The sequence below is a fragment of the Caretta caretta genome, chromosome 1 (assembly GCF_965140235.1).
Source record: "Caretta caretta isolate rCarCar2 chromosome 1, rCarCar1.hap1, whole genome shotgun sequence".
NCBI lineage: Eukaryota > Metazoa > Chordata > Testudines > Cheloniidae > Caretta > Caretta caretta.
Window position 1 is genome coordinate 243615324 of NC_134206.1, and position 12663 is coordinate 243627986.

The following is a 12663-nucleotide window of genomic DNA, read 5'->3' on the forward strand; positions in this document are numbered from 1 at the left end:
CAAACCTTCCCTGCAAAGAACTCTCACTAACTTCAAGTAGAGGGCTTCCATAATTGGGGCCAGAGCTAAACCAACATAGCATCAGCAGGAACAATGGTTATCCAAGTACTTTACGTTACAGTAAGGAGGTAGGTTGCTAATCATCATCTTTCAATGCACTGATGTGAGTGATTAACCAGAATGCTTTTTTTGCACAAGAGGCCTTACGTGTGTGGAAATTCTACTGCAATCTTGCAGTGACAATGCACAGGCAGCAAAGTGACAGAAATGCTACAGGATGCCACAAGCAACTGACATGAGGGGAAACAAAAGGGTTGCACTACGTCAAACTGCCCAAATAGAAAGTGAAGCTAAGCAAAAGTTGCAAAACAAGTACAAGCATCTTTCAAGGTTATTTTGAGCACAGCTGCTCAGGCATTTGAAATCCCTTCTCCCACCCTTATTTTCTATACACACTCCCAAAATACCTCACCAAAAATTGTGTGTGTTGATCCAGGAATATGAAGGCACAAGTGAATATTCATGCAACACATACAAAAACAAATGGGGCTGGCAATGTCCCTCCTGTTTGCCAGGGCACTTACTGGCTTGGATGGATGAGTCAATAAAACTTCAGGATGCTAAAGGGAGAAAAAAGATAGAAAAAAGAGGGGGAAATTGGGAAAAAGGAAGAGTGAGAGAGAAAAAAAGGTGTAACAACAAAACGATTTAAAGACAGATGTAAACACATTCATTTATTACAGCACTTAAAATTGTGGTGTTTAGTAATAAATCCTAACAACTTTGAAATATTATAGAATTTGACCGCTTAACCCTTGGCATGGTCAGAACTCAGGGCTTTATCCTAAAATTCATGCCCCCTCTCTTACCAGCTGTTTCTACCCAACCCTCAAACACTTTGCTGTTTTATGCTGCATTCAGGCTTACAGATAACACATCAAATAGCTTAACAGATTGGGCAGCACTTTTATTTCTAATGCCTCATTTAGATCAATTATCAAATAAGTAAGTGGTTCAGGAAATTATCTTGAAGAACAACAAAACAATGATGAACATAGATGATGGAAAAGAAAAATTACAGAAAGCCCGATTTCCCTGGTAACCATTCTCTAGCTTTCTTTCCTGGGTTGCTGAACCAAGCACATTAGGCCTGTTTCTTTTTTAATAAATGAATCACTATTACCAAAATTGAATATTAATCAGCTGTGAATGAAATATAGCACTTTTCTTCTAATCTACAAGTGTATCTGTAAGATTTCTAAGTCATGACAGGAAACACTTTTTCACAAAGAGAAAAGCCCTAGAGACCAAGTCAGACTCATCTGAGTCAGATCCTACGAAACCCACAAATTGGATGAACACTTCATGAATTTATGGCTTCACATATTCTCTCCCTGGAAAGATATTACATCCTTTAACTGAAGCAAGGACATCATAGCAGAAGAGACTCTCAATAGTATGCCCAAAGCATTGACTTGCTAACTCTGGAGGGGATTTTCCTGCCACAGAGCCAATGTTAGCATTCTCCTCTGGTTCAGAGCCTCTAAAACTGCTCTGGATGGGGAATTTTGCTACCAGCTGCTGCAGGATTCTTATCTTCACCAAGGTCAGTGGGCCCCTTCCAAATAGGCTTATCTCTGAGCAGAAAAAGCTCTTGGCTCAGTGGCTGTAGACAGAGAAGATATGCACTGACAACAACTATAGGAGAGGATGCGCTCCTCCTTGGAGACTATTTTATTGCTGTTAGGTCTCCCCAGGCAGACAAAAAGCACTTCACACTAGAGGAAAAAGGCAACAAGTAGGAGAAGCTGGAAAAGAGAACACTCAGAACTAAGGGGAAAAGATTATCACTTGAACAATCCCCCAGCAGGAAGGAGGCATATATATTTGAAAATGAAATTTTCCTAAAGGTGATATTGCACAGCTCTGCAGAGGCAAACAATTTTGAAGAGAAACTTTTGGACCAGGGCCCCATATGGCTTATCACCTACCCTGACACTTCAGCTTCTTTCATCACACCAAAAATGGAGACCTGGTCCATAAGCATAGCTCATTGGAATGCAAACTCAAGAGAGACCATGGTGTCCTTTCAGCATTCAGAAGCTCCTGTACTACTTTTTCCTCCCACTTTTTTTTGTCCGTACTGTTGGCAAACAGCTCAACAGTTCTCAGTACAGGAGTGAATGACGGCAAAGGGATTAGTGTTCAGAATACAGAGATCTGTATAGTCACAAGACCATTACTGAAAAATAAGGATACAGTGATTATGAAAATAGCTGCATTCAGATTGGCTAACTATTGTTGCTACCCAGAAAGAGTACAAGAATCCAGATGAAATAGAGTAACTGTTAAGGAAACAAATAGAAACCATGAAAATCAGACTCCTAAAAATCAGAGTTCAGGGGACTGCATAACTAGGAAAAATATACAAGTGATATCAATAACTTTGCAGCACTGCTTGCACTCTAGTGACAGAGACTACTCCATTTTACTATAATGTTAAATACCTTCCACACCAGAAGTGCAAGCCTGTAGTGACTATGTGGATTTCTTAAAGGAGTATGTAAAATTTAGAGATTAACGAAAGATTTCTCAAAAGGACTGACAAAGGATTAAATCTCCTTCACCTGATGGCCCAACAGTTTCACCTTTGCTGCCATGGTCATGACTTTTAGGACACTATATTTCATCTTATTTGAAACTGTTTAAATTATGGATTGGAAACATAACTAAGGGAAACAATTTGACAAGAGAGAGATCACTATTCAAACTGCAATTGGGTTGTGTTGAAAGGAGATTCCCTTGATCTGTGCAGTTTAGGAACTCCACGAGGAGAGAGAGAGAGAGACTGACTTATATGGAGTTCTCATGCAGCACAAGACCAGTGTGGCTCTAATCTCAGCAAAAGGTGGAGGAGAAAAGGGAACCACTACTCCCACAGATGTCATTAAAGATCTCAATATCTTCTATATGCAAATGTACCTGTATTTACTCAAATTCTTATTCCTATGCTACTGAAACGGTAGCTCAGGACCTCACAGTTTTATTAGTGACTACAAAAAGATCTTTCTCCCCTTCTCCAATTCAATTCAGTATTGAAAATTTTCTATGTAGTCTTTACCTGCAATACTAACTAGCCATGATAATTAAAACAGTATCTTAGCTCCCAACACTAGCACAAGTTACTGAAGTGGATTTATTAAATTTGGTTTTTAAATGTTTGTCAGTCAGATATGGTTCATGTATTTTTAATTGTTTTACGAACATTTAAAAGAGGCTAATCCACTCTGAAAATGTCAAATTGTTTTGACAGCCACTTGAATTGCACTTCAGGGAAAAAAAATCTTAAAAACTTACTTTAAAAGGGTATTTTTTCACCTTTCTATAAGAGGCAAAAATGGATCAAATGGATTTTACTTAAATTATAAAGGATTTACCTCTGAATTAAGACCAAACATGGAAAATTTCAGCAAGTTTGAGGAACTGAGAGGGGATATTAATTAAATATTTGGACGTATCCATAACTATAATACGTACGATAGCAGTGCCTGCCAGCTATATCTTTTGAGCAACAATAAGTATTTGTGACATGAATTTAGGGGCTGTGGAAGACTTTCATTTAAGGTTGCTCTTTCATACATTCACAGGGAAACTATCCCAATTACAGCTTCGGTAAGATTATACTTAAGCAGATCTGGGCACCTGATTGGAATCTCTTCTTTGACATAAACATTCAGAACCTGCTGAAAGAAAGGAAATAGGCCAGCTGCTAGGAACACCTCGAAGGAAAAGCAGAAATTCTTTTCACAGCATGAAAGGAATGCAATGGCACAAAGAGAAACGATCACAGAAAACCCACAACAGAATCAGGTATTGAAAATAGCACCCAGAGAAGAAATTCATTCCAGGCCTTGCTCAGTAGAGCTCAAGAGACAACTCTGGGAGGTCTTTTCATAGTCAATAATTGCACAAGAGCCTCAGCATGCAGCAGGTCATTAGAATACAGAGGGAGAGGTATATCTGAATGCATGGTGTACTCCTGGGGGAATCCTGAGTCAAAAAATTAAAAATTCTGTGCACATTTTAAAATTCTGCATATTTTATTTGTCAAAATAACACAATATTATCACAGCATTTTCAATTATTTTTTGCTGACAAGTATTTTGAAATAAATTACCAAAATAATTGAAAATGGTGTGATTATATTGTTATTGTGTTACTTTGTTATTTTGACTAACAAAATGTGCAGAACTTCACAGAATTTTAAAATTTTGGTGCAGAATTCCCTCAAGAGTACAAGGGTTCTGTGTGGTGCAATAATGGGTGCAGGCAGCTCAGTGCAGGGGGAATCTGAATGCACAGGGGCTTGGTAGGGGGTTCTGAGTATAGGGGGAATGGGACTCCGCAGAGGAGTCCAGGTGAAGGTAGTTAGTGCTGGGGGGGAGGGGGGAAGCTGGGGGCATGAGGCTTGGTGAGGTGGGGGGTTAAGGTGCAGCTGGATGGAGCTCAGTGGGGTGGGGGGGCTGCCGATGCAGGGGGTGAGGCTTGGCGGGGCAGTGGTTTGAGGGGCTCAGTGCGGAAGTTCTGGGTGTGGGGGGCTCCTGATGTAGGGGGGCTCGGGGAGGAGTTGCTGTAATGGGAGCTGCTCCCCCTGTCCACCCAACCCTGTGCATCTGGACGCTCCCCCACCTCCTCAGCCAGCCTCCCTGACTTGCACACACGTGCACGCACACGCACACACATGGTGCAGAACTTCCTGCAGCCAGGGGAAGTTTCTGGGTGTTGTTCTGACCCAGACCTGGCAGCATTGTGCAGGGAAGAAAAGGGGGAACGCTGCCTCCATCCTCCTCCCCCCGCACCCAAATGGGACTTATGTTCCTGGGCAGCTGGGGCATCGCAGCCCATCCTCCCCACAGTGATTTGCCTCTTCCCCAGCTGCCCGAACAGACGTGCCTGAGCTGCCGTGGAGGGGTGAGTGAGCACTGGTGAAGCTTCTTTTTGCTTCCCCACAGAAACCATTTTCTGCAGAAAGTAAAGATGGGATGGTGGCATTTTTCTGCTGCGCCGCAACGGCGTGAAATTCCCCCAGGAATAATGGTGGAAGGGTATCACACAGCACACATTAATTGTGCAATGACAGGTTTTAATATTTTACCTGCACATTCCAAAAGTTTACCCACACTTTAGTTCCCCCTCCCCACCGCCACATTTTCTTCTCTTATTCAGTTCCTTCCTCTGCTTAGTCCCTTTCCCTCAGGATACAATTAACAACAATTGCCCTATGTATACAAGAAAGAATTATTACCATTCTAACAGAATGGAAAGTCACAGATTTCCTTCAATTTGAAGATGAGTATATATTTGCCTCTATGTGCAATAAACTAAATTAACGCTCCTCAGAAACAAGTACCTATCATAGTTCAGGTCACCCATTGCAGATTTTGAATGCAATTTACACCTGAATTATTTTCCTATTCTTAACCCTTAGGAAAAGGATCACAGACAAACTGATGTTCTTGTTAAAATTTACTGAAAATGAGAATGGATTACTTCAAAAATATCTAGCTTCTGATCTGACTCGATGTCTCCTTGTATCATTCTTGGCTCCCTATTGCATAGACTTTCTTATCCAGCATAGGGATCTCTAAAATGGAGTGAGTGAGCACAATCAGCTCCTGAGGGAATTAGAGAGAGGTATTGTCATGGCACTGCAAAGTAACAATCTTCATCTTTTAGCTAACAATGTTTCACTGGAGCTAAGCAATTTCCCTTACTCTTTCCATCCAAGTGAAGTGCCCTCGTATATGCTGAGAGTGTAACTTCTGTAGGTACATTGCAGTACAAAGTAATACATTAACAACCACTTCATCTGCGTACCTTAATTCTCACAATCTTTCTTGCAGTAAGAATAGCTTTATTTCATGCATACTCATGCAGTCAGCAATACTACTGCATAAGTAGTGTGGTGTAACTCTAATTTCTCCATTACTGCTGTCTCTTTAGACAGTAAACAAAAACAATTACTAACCTTTCATAATTCTTGTTCTTCAGGATGTGTTGTTCATGTCCATTCCAATGTAGGTGTGCACATGCCACATGCACAGCCACCAGAAAGATTTTTCCCTCAGTGGTATCCGTCAGGTCAGCTCTGGTGCCCCCTGGAGTCATGCCCTCATAGCACTGGTAGAGTCCTGCTGACCCACCGCCCTCTCAGTTCCTTCTTGCTGGTTTTGGAATGGATATGAGCAACACATCTCAAAGAACAGTTACAGAAGGTTAATGACCGTTCTTTCTTCTTTGAGTGCTTGCTTATGTCCATTCCAATGTAGATGACTCCCAAAAAGACGCAGTAGGAAGGTTCAGAGTTCAAGGACAGACTGTTGCACAGCTCTGCCAAATCCAGCATTGTCTCTGGCCTGCTGAGTGACGGCATAGTGAGTTGTAAAAGTGTGGACTGAAGACCAAGTTGCACTCTACAGATACCCTGGATTGGAACTTGTGCCATGAATGCCGCTGAAGATGCTTGCGCCCTCATGGTGTGTGCCATCAGCAATGGAGCAGGGACTTTTGCCACACTGTGTCTACATGTGCTACAAGAGGTGATCCATGATGAAATTCTCTTGGCTGAGACTGAGAGACCTTTCATCCTGTCTGCGACCACCACCACGAAATGCTGAGTAGTCTTCCTAAATGATTTAGTCCTTTCTATGATGAAGGCAAGAGCCCACCTGACATCTAGCGAATGGAGCCTCTGTTCCTGTCTGTTGACATGCAGCTTTGGGTGGAAAATCAGAAGAAAAACATCCTGGTTATTGTGGAATTGCGACACTACCTTTGGGAGGAAGACTGGGTGAGGGTGCAGTTGGACCTTGTCCTTGAAGAAGACTGTGTATGGGGGGGTTCCGAAGTAAGAGCCCTAATTTCTGAGACCCTTCTGGCCAAGTTAATGGCCACCAAGACGACCACCTTCCAGGACAAGTAGAGTAGACAGCATGTTACCAATAGTTCGAATGGAAGACCTGTGAGCCTTGACAATACCATGTTGAGGTCCCAGCGTGGGATCGGCTGTCTCACTTGGGGATACAGTCTGTCCAGCCCCTTGAGAAAACGACTACAGAGTGAGTTTGCAAAGATGGATCTGCCATTCACCCATGGGTGAAAAGCCGAAATTGCGGCCAGATGGACCCTAATTGAAGACACCAATAGCCCTTGCTGCTTCAGGTGCATCAAATAGTCCAGAATACACGGTACTGATGCTTGTGTGGACAACACCCCTTTCTGCATTGACCAGGCCAAGAACAGAACTGCAGACACTTTGTTGTGTCTGGTCATGAACAGATCTATCCAGGGAGTTCCCCACCTCTGGAAAATGTCCTTCACGAGGTCTGGGCGGATAGACCATTTGTGATTGGAGAATGATCTGCTGAGGTGATCCACTAGCTCAGGTGTTCTCAAACTTCATTGTACCGCAACCCCCTTCTGAAAACAAAAATTACTACATGACCCCAGAAGGGGTGACCAAAGCCTAAGCCTGCCCGAGACGCCACCTCTCCAGGCGGGGGAAGATGGGGGGGCAAAGCCAAAGCCCAAGTCCCACCACCCTGGGCTGGGGGAGGCCAAAGCCTGGGGCTTCAGCCCCAAGCAGGGGACCTGTAACCTGAGCTCTGTCATCCAGGGCTGAAGCCCTCAGGCTTCAGCTTTAGCCAGGGGTGATGGGGCTTGGGCTTTGACCCCAGGCCCCAGCAAGTCTAATGCCAGCCCTGGTGACTCTATTAAAACGGGGTCACAACCCACTTTGGGGTCTCAACCATCAGTCTGAGAGCCGCTGCACTAGCTCATTCTGTGCCCCTGGGAGGTAGGATGCTTCGAGGTGGATTGAGTGGGATATGTAGAAGTCCCACAGATGGAGAGCCTCCTAGCATAGGTGAGAGGAGAGTACTCTACCCTGTCTGTTGACAGAGTGCTCTACCCAGAGTTGACAGAATGCTCTACCCTGTCTGTCTCTACCCTGTCTGCAGAACATCGCCGTTGTATTGTCTGTAAACACCGCTACACATTTGCCTTCCAGCTGGGACTGGCAGGGAAGGTGCACCGCCCTGACCTCCCACATGCTGATGTGTAGTGAAAGCTCCGCCTGGGACCAGAGGCCCTGGGTTCTGAGAACCCCCAGATGAGCCCCCCAACCCAATGTGGAAACTTTGGTGACTAGAGACATTGACAGCTGCAGTTTCGAGAATGGGACACCTACGCATACTGTCTCCGGATCGATCCACCATAGGAGGGTGGTGATCACTGAAGGGGGAAGTGTGACCACCATGTCCAAGAAGTCCCGGCCTGGTTGGTTTACTGATGTTAGCCAGGCCTGAGGAGGTCGGAGTTGCAACCTTGTGTGTTTCACCACGCTAAGTACATGATGCCATATTCCCCCGGAGTTTCAGGCAGCTTTTTGCTGTTGTGATGGAATGGTTTCTGAAGCTCCCTAAGATCGAGTGCAGGGCCCAGAACTGGGCCTCCAGAAGAAAGGCTTTGGCTTGGACGAGTCCAGCACTGTCACTATGAGGTCTAACCTTTGAATGGGGGACAGCATTGATTTCTGCATGTTTACCAATAGGCCTAACCTCAGGAAAGTTGACAGTATTAGCAGTATGTCTACCTCCACCTGGGCCTTGGACTGACCCTCTGATCAGCCAGTTGTCGAAGTAAGGATATACCTGAACCCTTCTGTTTCCTTAGGAAAGCCGCGACAACTGCCAAGCACTTTGTGAAAACATGAAGGGCTGCTGACAGGCTGAATGGAAGTACAGTGAATTGGTAGTGTACTTGGTTCACAACAAATTGAAGGAAACTTCTGTGGCCTTGGAAGATTGAAATATGGAAATAGACGTCCTTCAAGTTGAGGGCAGTATACCCGTCCCCTGGATCCAGAGAGGGAATAATGGAGGCCAAGGAGACCATGCAGAACTTCAGCTTCTTCTGAATCTGTTGTGATTTCGCAGGTCCAGGATGGGTCTGAGACTGCCATAGGCCTTCGGGATTAGGAAATAAGGGTAGTAAACCTCCCTGCCCCTTAGTTCCGGAGAAAACCTCTTCTACCATTCCCACTTGCAAGAGAGTTTGCACTTCCTGGAGTAGAAGCTGCTCTTGAGAAGGGTCCCTGAAGAGGGATGGGGAGGGAGGGTGGGAAAGAAGGGAAGAACTGTACTGCAGGGTGTATCTCAGTCTCTTCGTGCATAGCATGCAACAGTCTGAGGTGATGTGGGCCCATCCCTGATAGAATGGGACACCCAATGCACAATATTTGGGGAGGGTGGATCCAGACACTGTCTCAAGAGTGCCTGTTTGGCAATTCGAAGTTGGAGGCCCCTCCTCCCCTGTGGAGTAGATCTTTCTGCCAAAGAGATCAAACTCCTTGGTGTCCTTGGCCTTAGGGGGAGGCCCTTGCTGTTCCTGCCTCTCTCATTTGTTTGCTGCTGATACCACTAGCGATACTTGGAGGAGGATGGGTGTATAAATATTCAAATACCTTTAGGGGTACAAAATACTTCTTCTCCACCGTCTTTTCCGTGGGTTGCAAGGAGGCTGGAGTCTGTCACAGGGCCTTAACAGGTTCCAGAATGGTACCGTTCAGAGGCAAAGCCATTCATGATGGGCCCGAAGGGGCCAAGATATCCACCAGGGCATGGGAGGCTTCTGAGATTTCCTCCACCTGGATCCCCAGGTTCTGGGCTACTCTCCTGAGGAACTCCTGGTGTTCCCTGTGGTCGTTCTGAGTGGAAGCAACTGAAGTTCCCACTACCGTCTCATCAGGGGAGGAAGAGGTTATGATGGTTACAGGGCCTTGTTCCAGGTCCTTCGGCACCTGAAGGATCCCGTGGTACCGGGTCCTGAAGTTCATTGCCAGGCTCAGTACCAGGACCTGATCCCCGTACTGAGGGAGGTGGTGGGGGAGCTCTATCCTCTGATGCGATGGAATACAATCTCTGCAACTGAGACCCTTGGACTGGATGGAAAGCCCAAAGATTCCAGAAAGGCTATTGCACTGTGCTGGCCAGGCCACTGGTGGGAACTCTTGGCTCACATCAGCCATCAGGTTTTGGCAGTCAGACCAGTGCCAGCTCCTGCAGGAGGTGTAGGATTCCACCTCAGAATCTGACTGCGAGGAGTCATTCCTCAGTGACCACAGAATGGTTGGTACTTGAGAGCAGTGCCGGAAGGGGGGTGACTGGTCCTGTCCCATCATCACCAGTTTTCCCCTTTGATGGCACCTGGGGCCTCAGTGCCATAGCCGCTCTCGTTTCCGAAGCTGATTCATGCCTAGTGTGGGATGGCGGTACCGGGAGGACAGTACCTTGCTGTCCTCAAACGCTGTCCTCCCTTGCTGCCTCAAACGCCCCTGGCGTGGATGGAATCATTAGAGCTGCACTCCGATGGCTCTACCTTGGAGGAGAGTCCAACAGTACCAGACTCAAGGGCCAGAGGCAACAGTACTAAGCTGGCAACGATTGAGTCCGAATGGCCCAACACGGGTCTCACTCTGCTGGTTTCATGAGTCTTAGAGTTGGGGGTGCCCCCAGTCCGTTTTTCTTTGCTTCTTCTGTGGCACTGGTGACTGAGATCGGTGCCAAGTGCTCCTGTGAGGCGTAGACCTCCTCTGCACCAGAGAGCCCTGATAGTTTTGAGAGTCCTGGCACACAGACAAGGAGTCCTTCCTCAGTGCTGGAGAGGCCGAGCTACACTGCCTGTCTCTCAGAAAAGCCGGTACACTTCTCACCAAGGCAGAGGTGTTCAGTGCAGAGTCAGCATGATTTGGTTCCAAGTGGGGGGACAGAGAGCCATCTCCATAAGAAGGAACTTGAGTTCTGGTCCCCGTCCTTTTTGGTACAAGGTTTGAACCCTTTACAAATCCTGCAGCGCTCCCGCAGATGAGACTCCCCCAAGAACTTAAAGCAAGGAGAGTGGGGGTCACTAATTGTCATGGGCTTATGGCAAGCCTCACACAACTGAAACCCCGGAGACCAAGGCATGTCTTTGTGTCGGGGAAGGGGAAATCCCGGTAAGCAGGATCCTACTCTATTAACCACTAACTAACACTAAAACTGTACAACTAACCACTATCTATTAACTATATTCAGGGAAAAGAAACCGCAGTCCAGGGGGCACCAGACCCTACCTAATGGATACCACTGAGGGGGAAACTTTCTGGCGGAGGTGCACACAGTGCACACACCCCTACATTGGAATGGACATGAGCAAGCACTTGAAGAAGAATCTGTATAACCAATCACATAGGGCTCTTAGCTATATTAAATATTTCCCCAATAATCATTATTGGTACATTGATCTAGTATCTGAAGGTGGTAGGCTTGGTTTAGAGACAGAACTGAAGCAGAAAGCAAATAGATGAGGTCCTCCAGGATTTCTGGAATACAGCTGTCCCACTGTAGGGGGTATAATAAGAAGCCCAGGTTATGGATAAAAGAACTGAACAATCCCACCATGGTATCTCAATACTTTGTTGATGCTAACCAAAAGGATTGTGTTTGCTTCATTTTGTACAGTAGAAAAAGGAAGAATTGCAAAGCTGAGACTGTTTAACACTGCACTAGAGTTTCCTATATGCATGTAAATCAGGGAAGCAAGTATGAATTTTTACCTTCTTCAGCTGAGTTTCCATTTTCAGACACTCTTCCTTCTTCTGCTCCAATGCAATTTCTAGCGTCTTGAGCCTGGAGTCCTTCTTCAGTCCTGAAGAAGCCAGAGATGAAGCATGTTCCTTCAGATCCAACAGGGAAGCCTAAAACAAGCATGCAGAACACAGCTGCTATTGGGTAAATGATCATTAGGCACAATACCACGACTTTAGATTTCTTTTTTTTCTTTGTTTTCCTGCCACTTCCACACTTCTGGTTCCCGCTTTGGAAAATAACCTAGGACAGCTTGGTTCAGTTCAGATTCTCAGGGTAAAGAACAAAACCTAGTCAAAACTCCCTTAAAATTCAGTTGAAATGATATGACTGAAGTTTTTTTTTTAAATGGCATTATTATTTTAGTAGTAGAGGTATTTAAATAAGTAAACCAGCTGCCTTTAAGGGATTCAACCACTTTATCATAGACTAGATGATCCTGTTTTTACTGTGGTAGTGCTCAGGGTGTGGAACTCACTAACCCCATCTCACTTTCTCCATAATTCCCAACTTTTCATATATATAAATATAAAATTGCATGGTTTAATTGCATTGTTTAATTGTAGTAATTGGGGTTTTAGAATAAAATTGTAGGTACATTTGAGTGTATAACCCCTGGAGATGAATGGAGGAAATTTATACTTCTGCTAGTGCAATTATATTAATTAGTCTGGCTTTACAGACATGACACAGCAGTCCATTTTATCAACAGCAAGATGGCTCTTCACACCCACAAGGGCTAGAAATATAACTTGCATAAAGTTGCAGAAGATACAGCAAAATCTATAAGAACCACCTTTATCTGAATTTTCCATACACACAGATTTTAGCTGCTTGTGCTCTTTACCCCATATACTTAATGAGAAGATGGCATATATGTTGCGGCGAGCTGAGAAGATGCTACTCGTCCTGTCTACTGATTGCAGTTTCACATGTCACTGATCTGCAGCACTTCTAAAGCATAAGGTCAATAAATCCT

General features: G+C 45.1%; 1 protein-coding gene across 12 annotated transcripts in view; it reads right to left on the reverse strand.

The window, feature by feature from the left end:
• ERC1 (ELKS/RAB6-interacting/CAST family member 1) overlaps positions 1 to 12663 on the reverse strand; it is a 538100-nt gene that overhangs the window by 328135 nt on the left and 197302 nt on the right. For 6 of the 12 annotated variants that reach the window (XM_048828774.2, XM_048828736.2, XM_048828743.2 and 3 more), the window contains 2 exons: positions 11654 to 11794; positions 585 to 620 (listed from right to left, as the gene is read on the reverse strand). In XM_048828774.2, the coding sequence (XP_048684731.1) occupies positions 585 to 620; positions 11654 to 11794 (177 nt within the window). The remainder of the gene's footprint in view (positions 1 to 584; positions 621 to 11653; positions 11795 to 12663) is intronic. The other 6 variants (XM_048828750.2, XM_048828757.2, XM_048828771.2 and 3 more) reach the window with 1 other exon arrangement.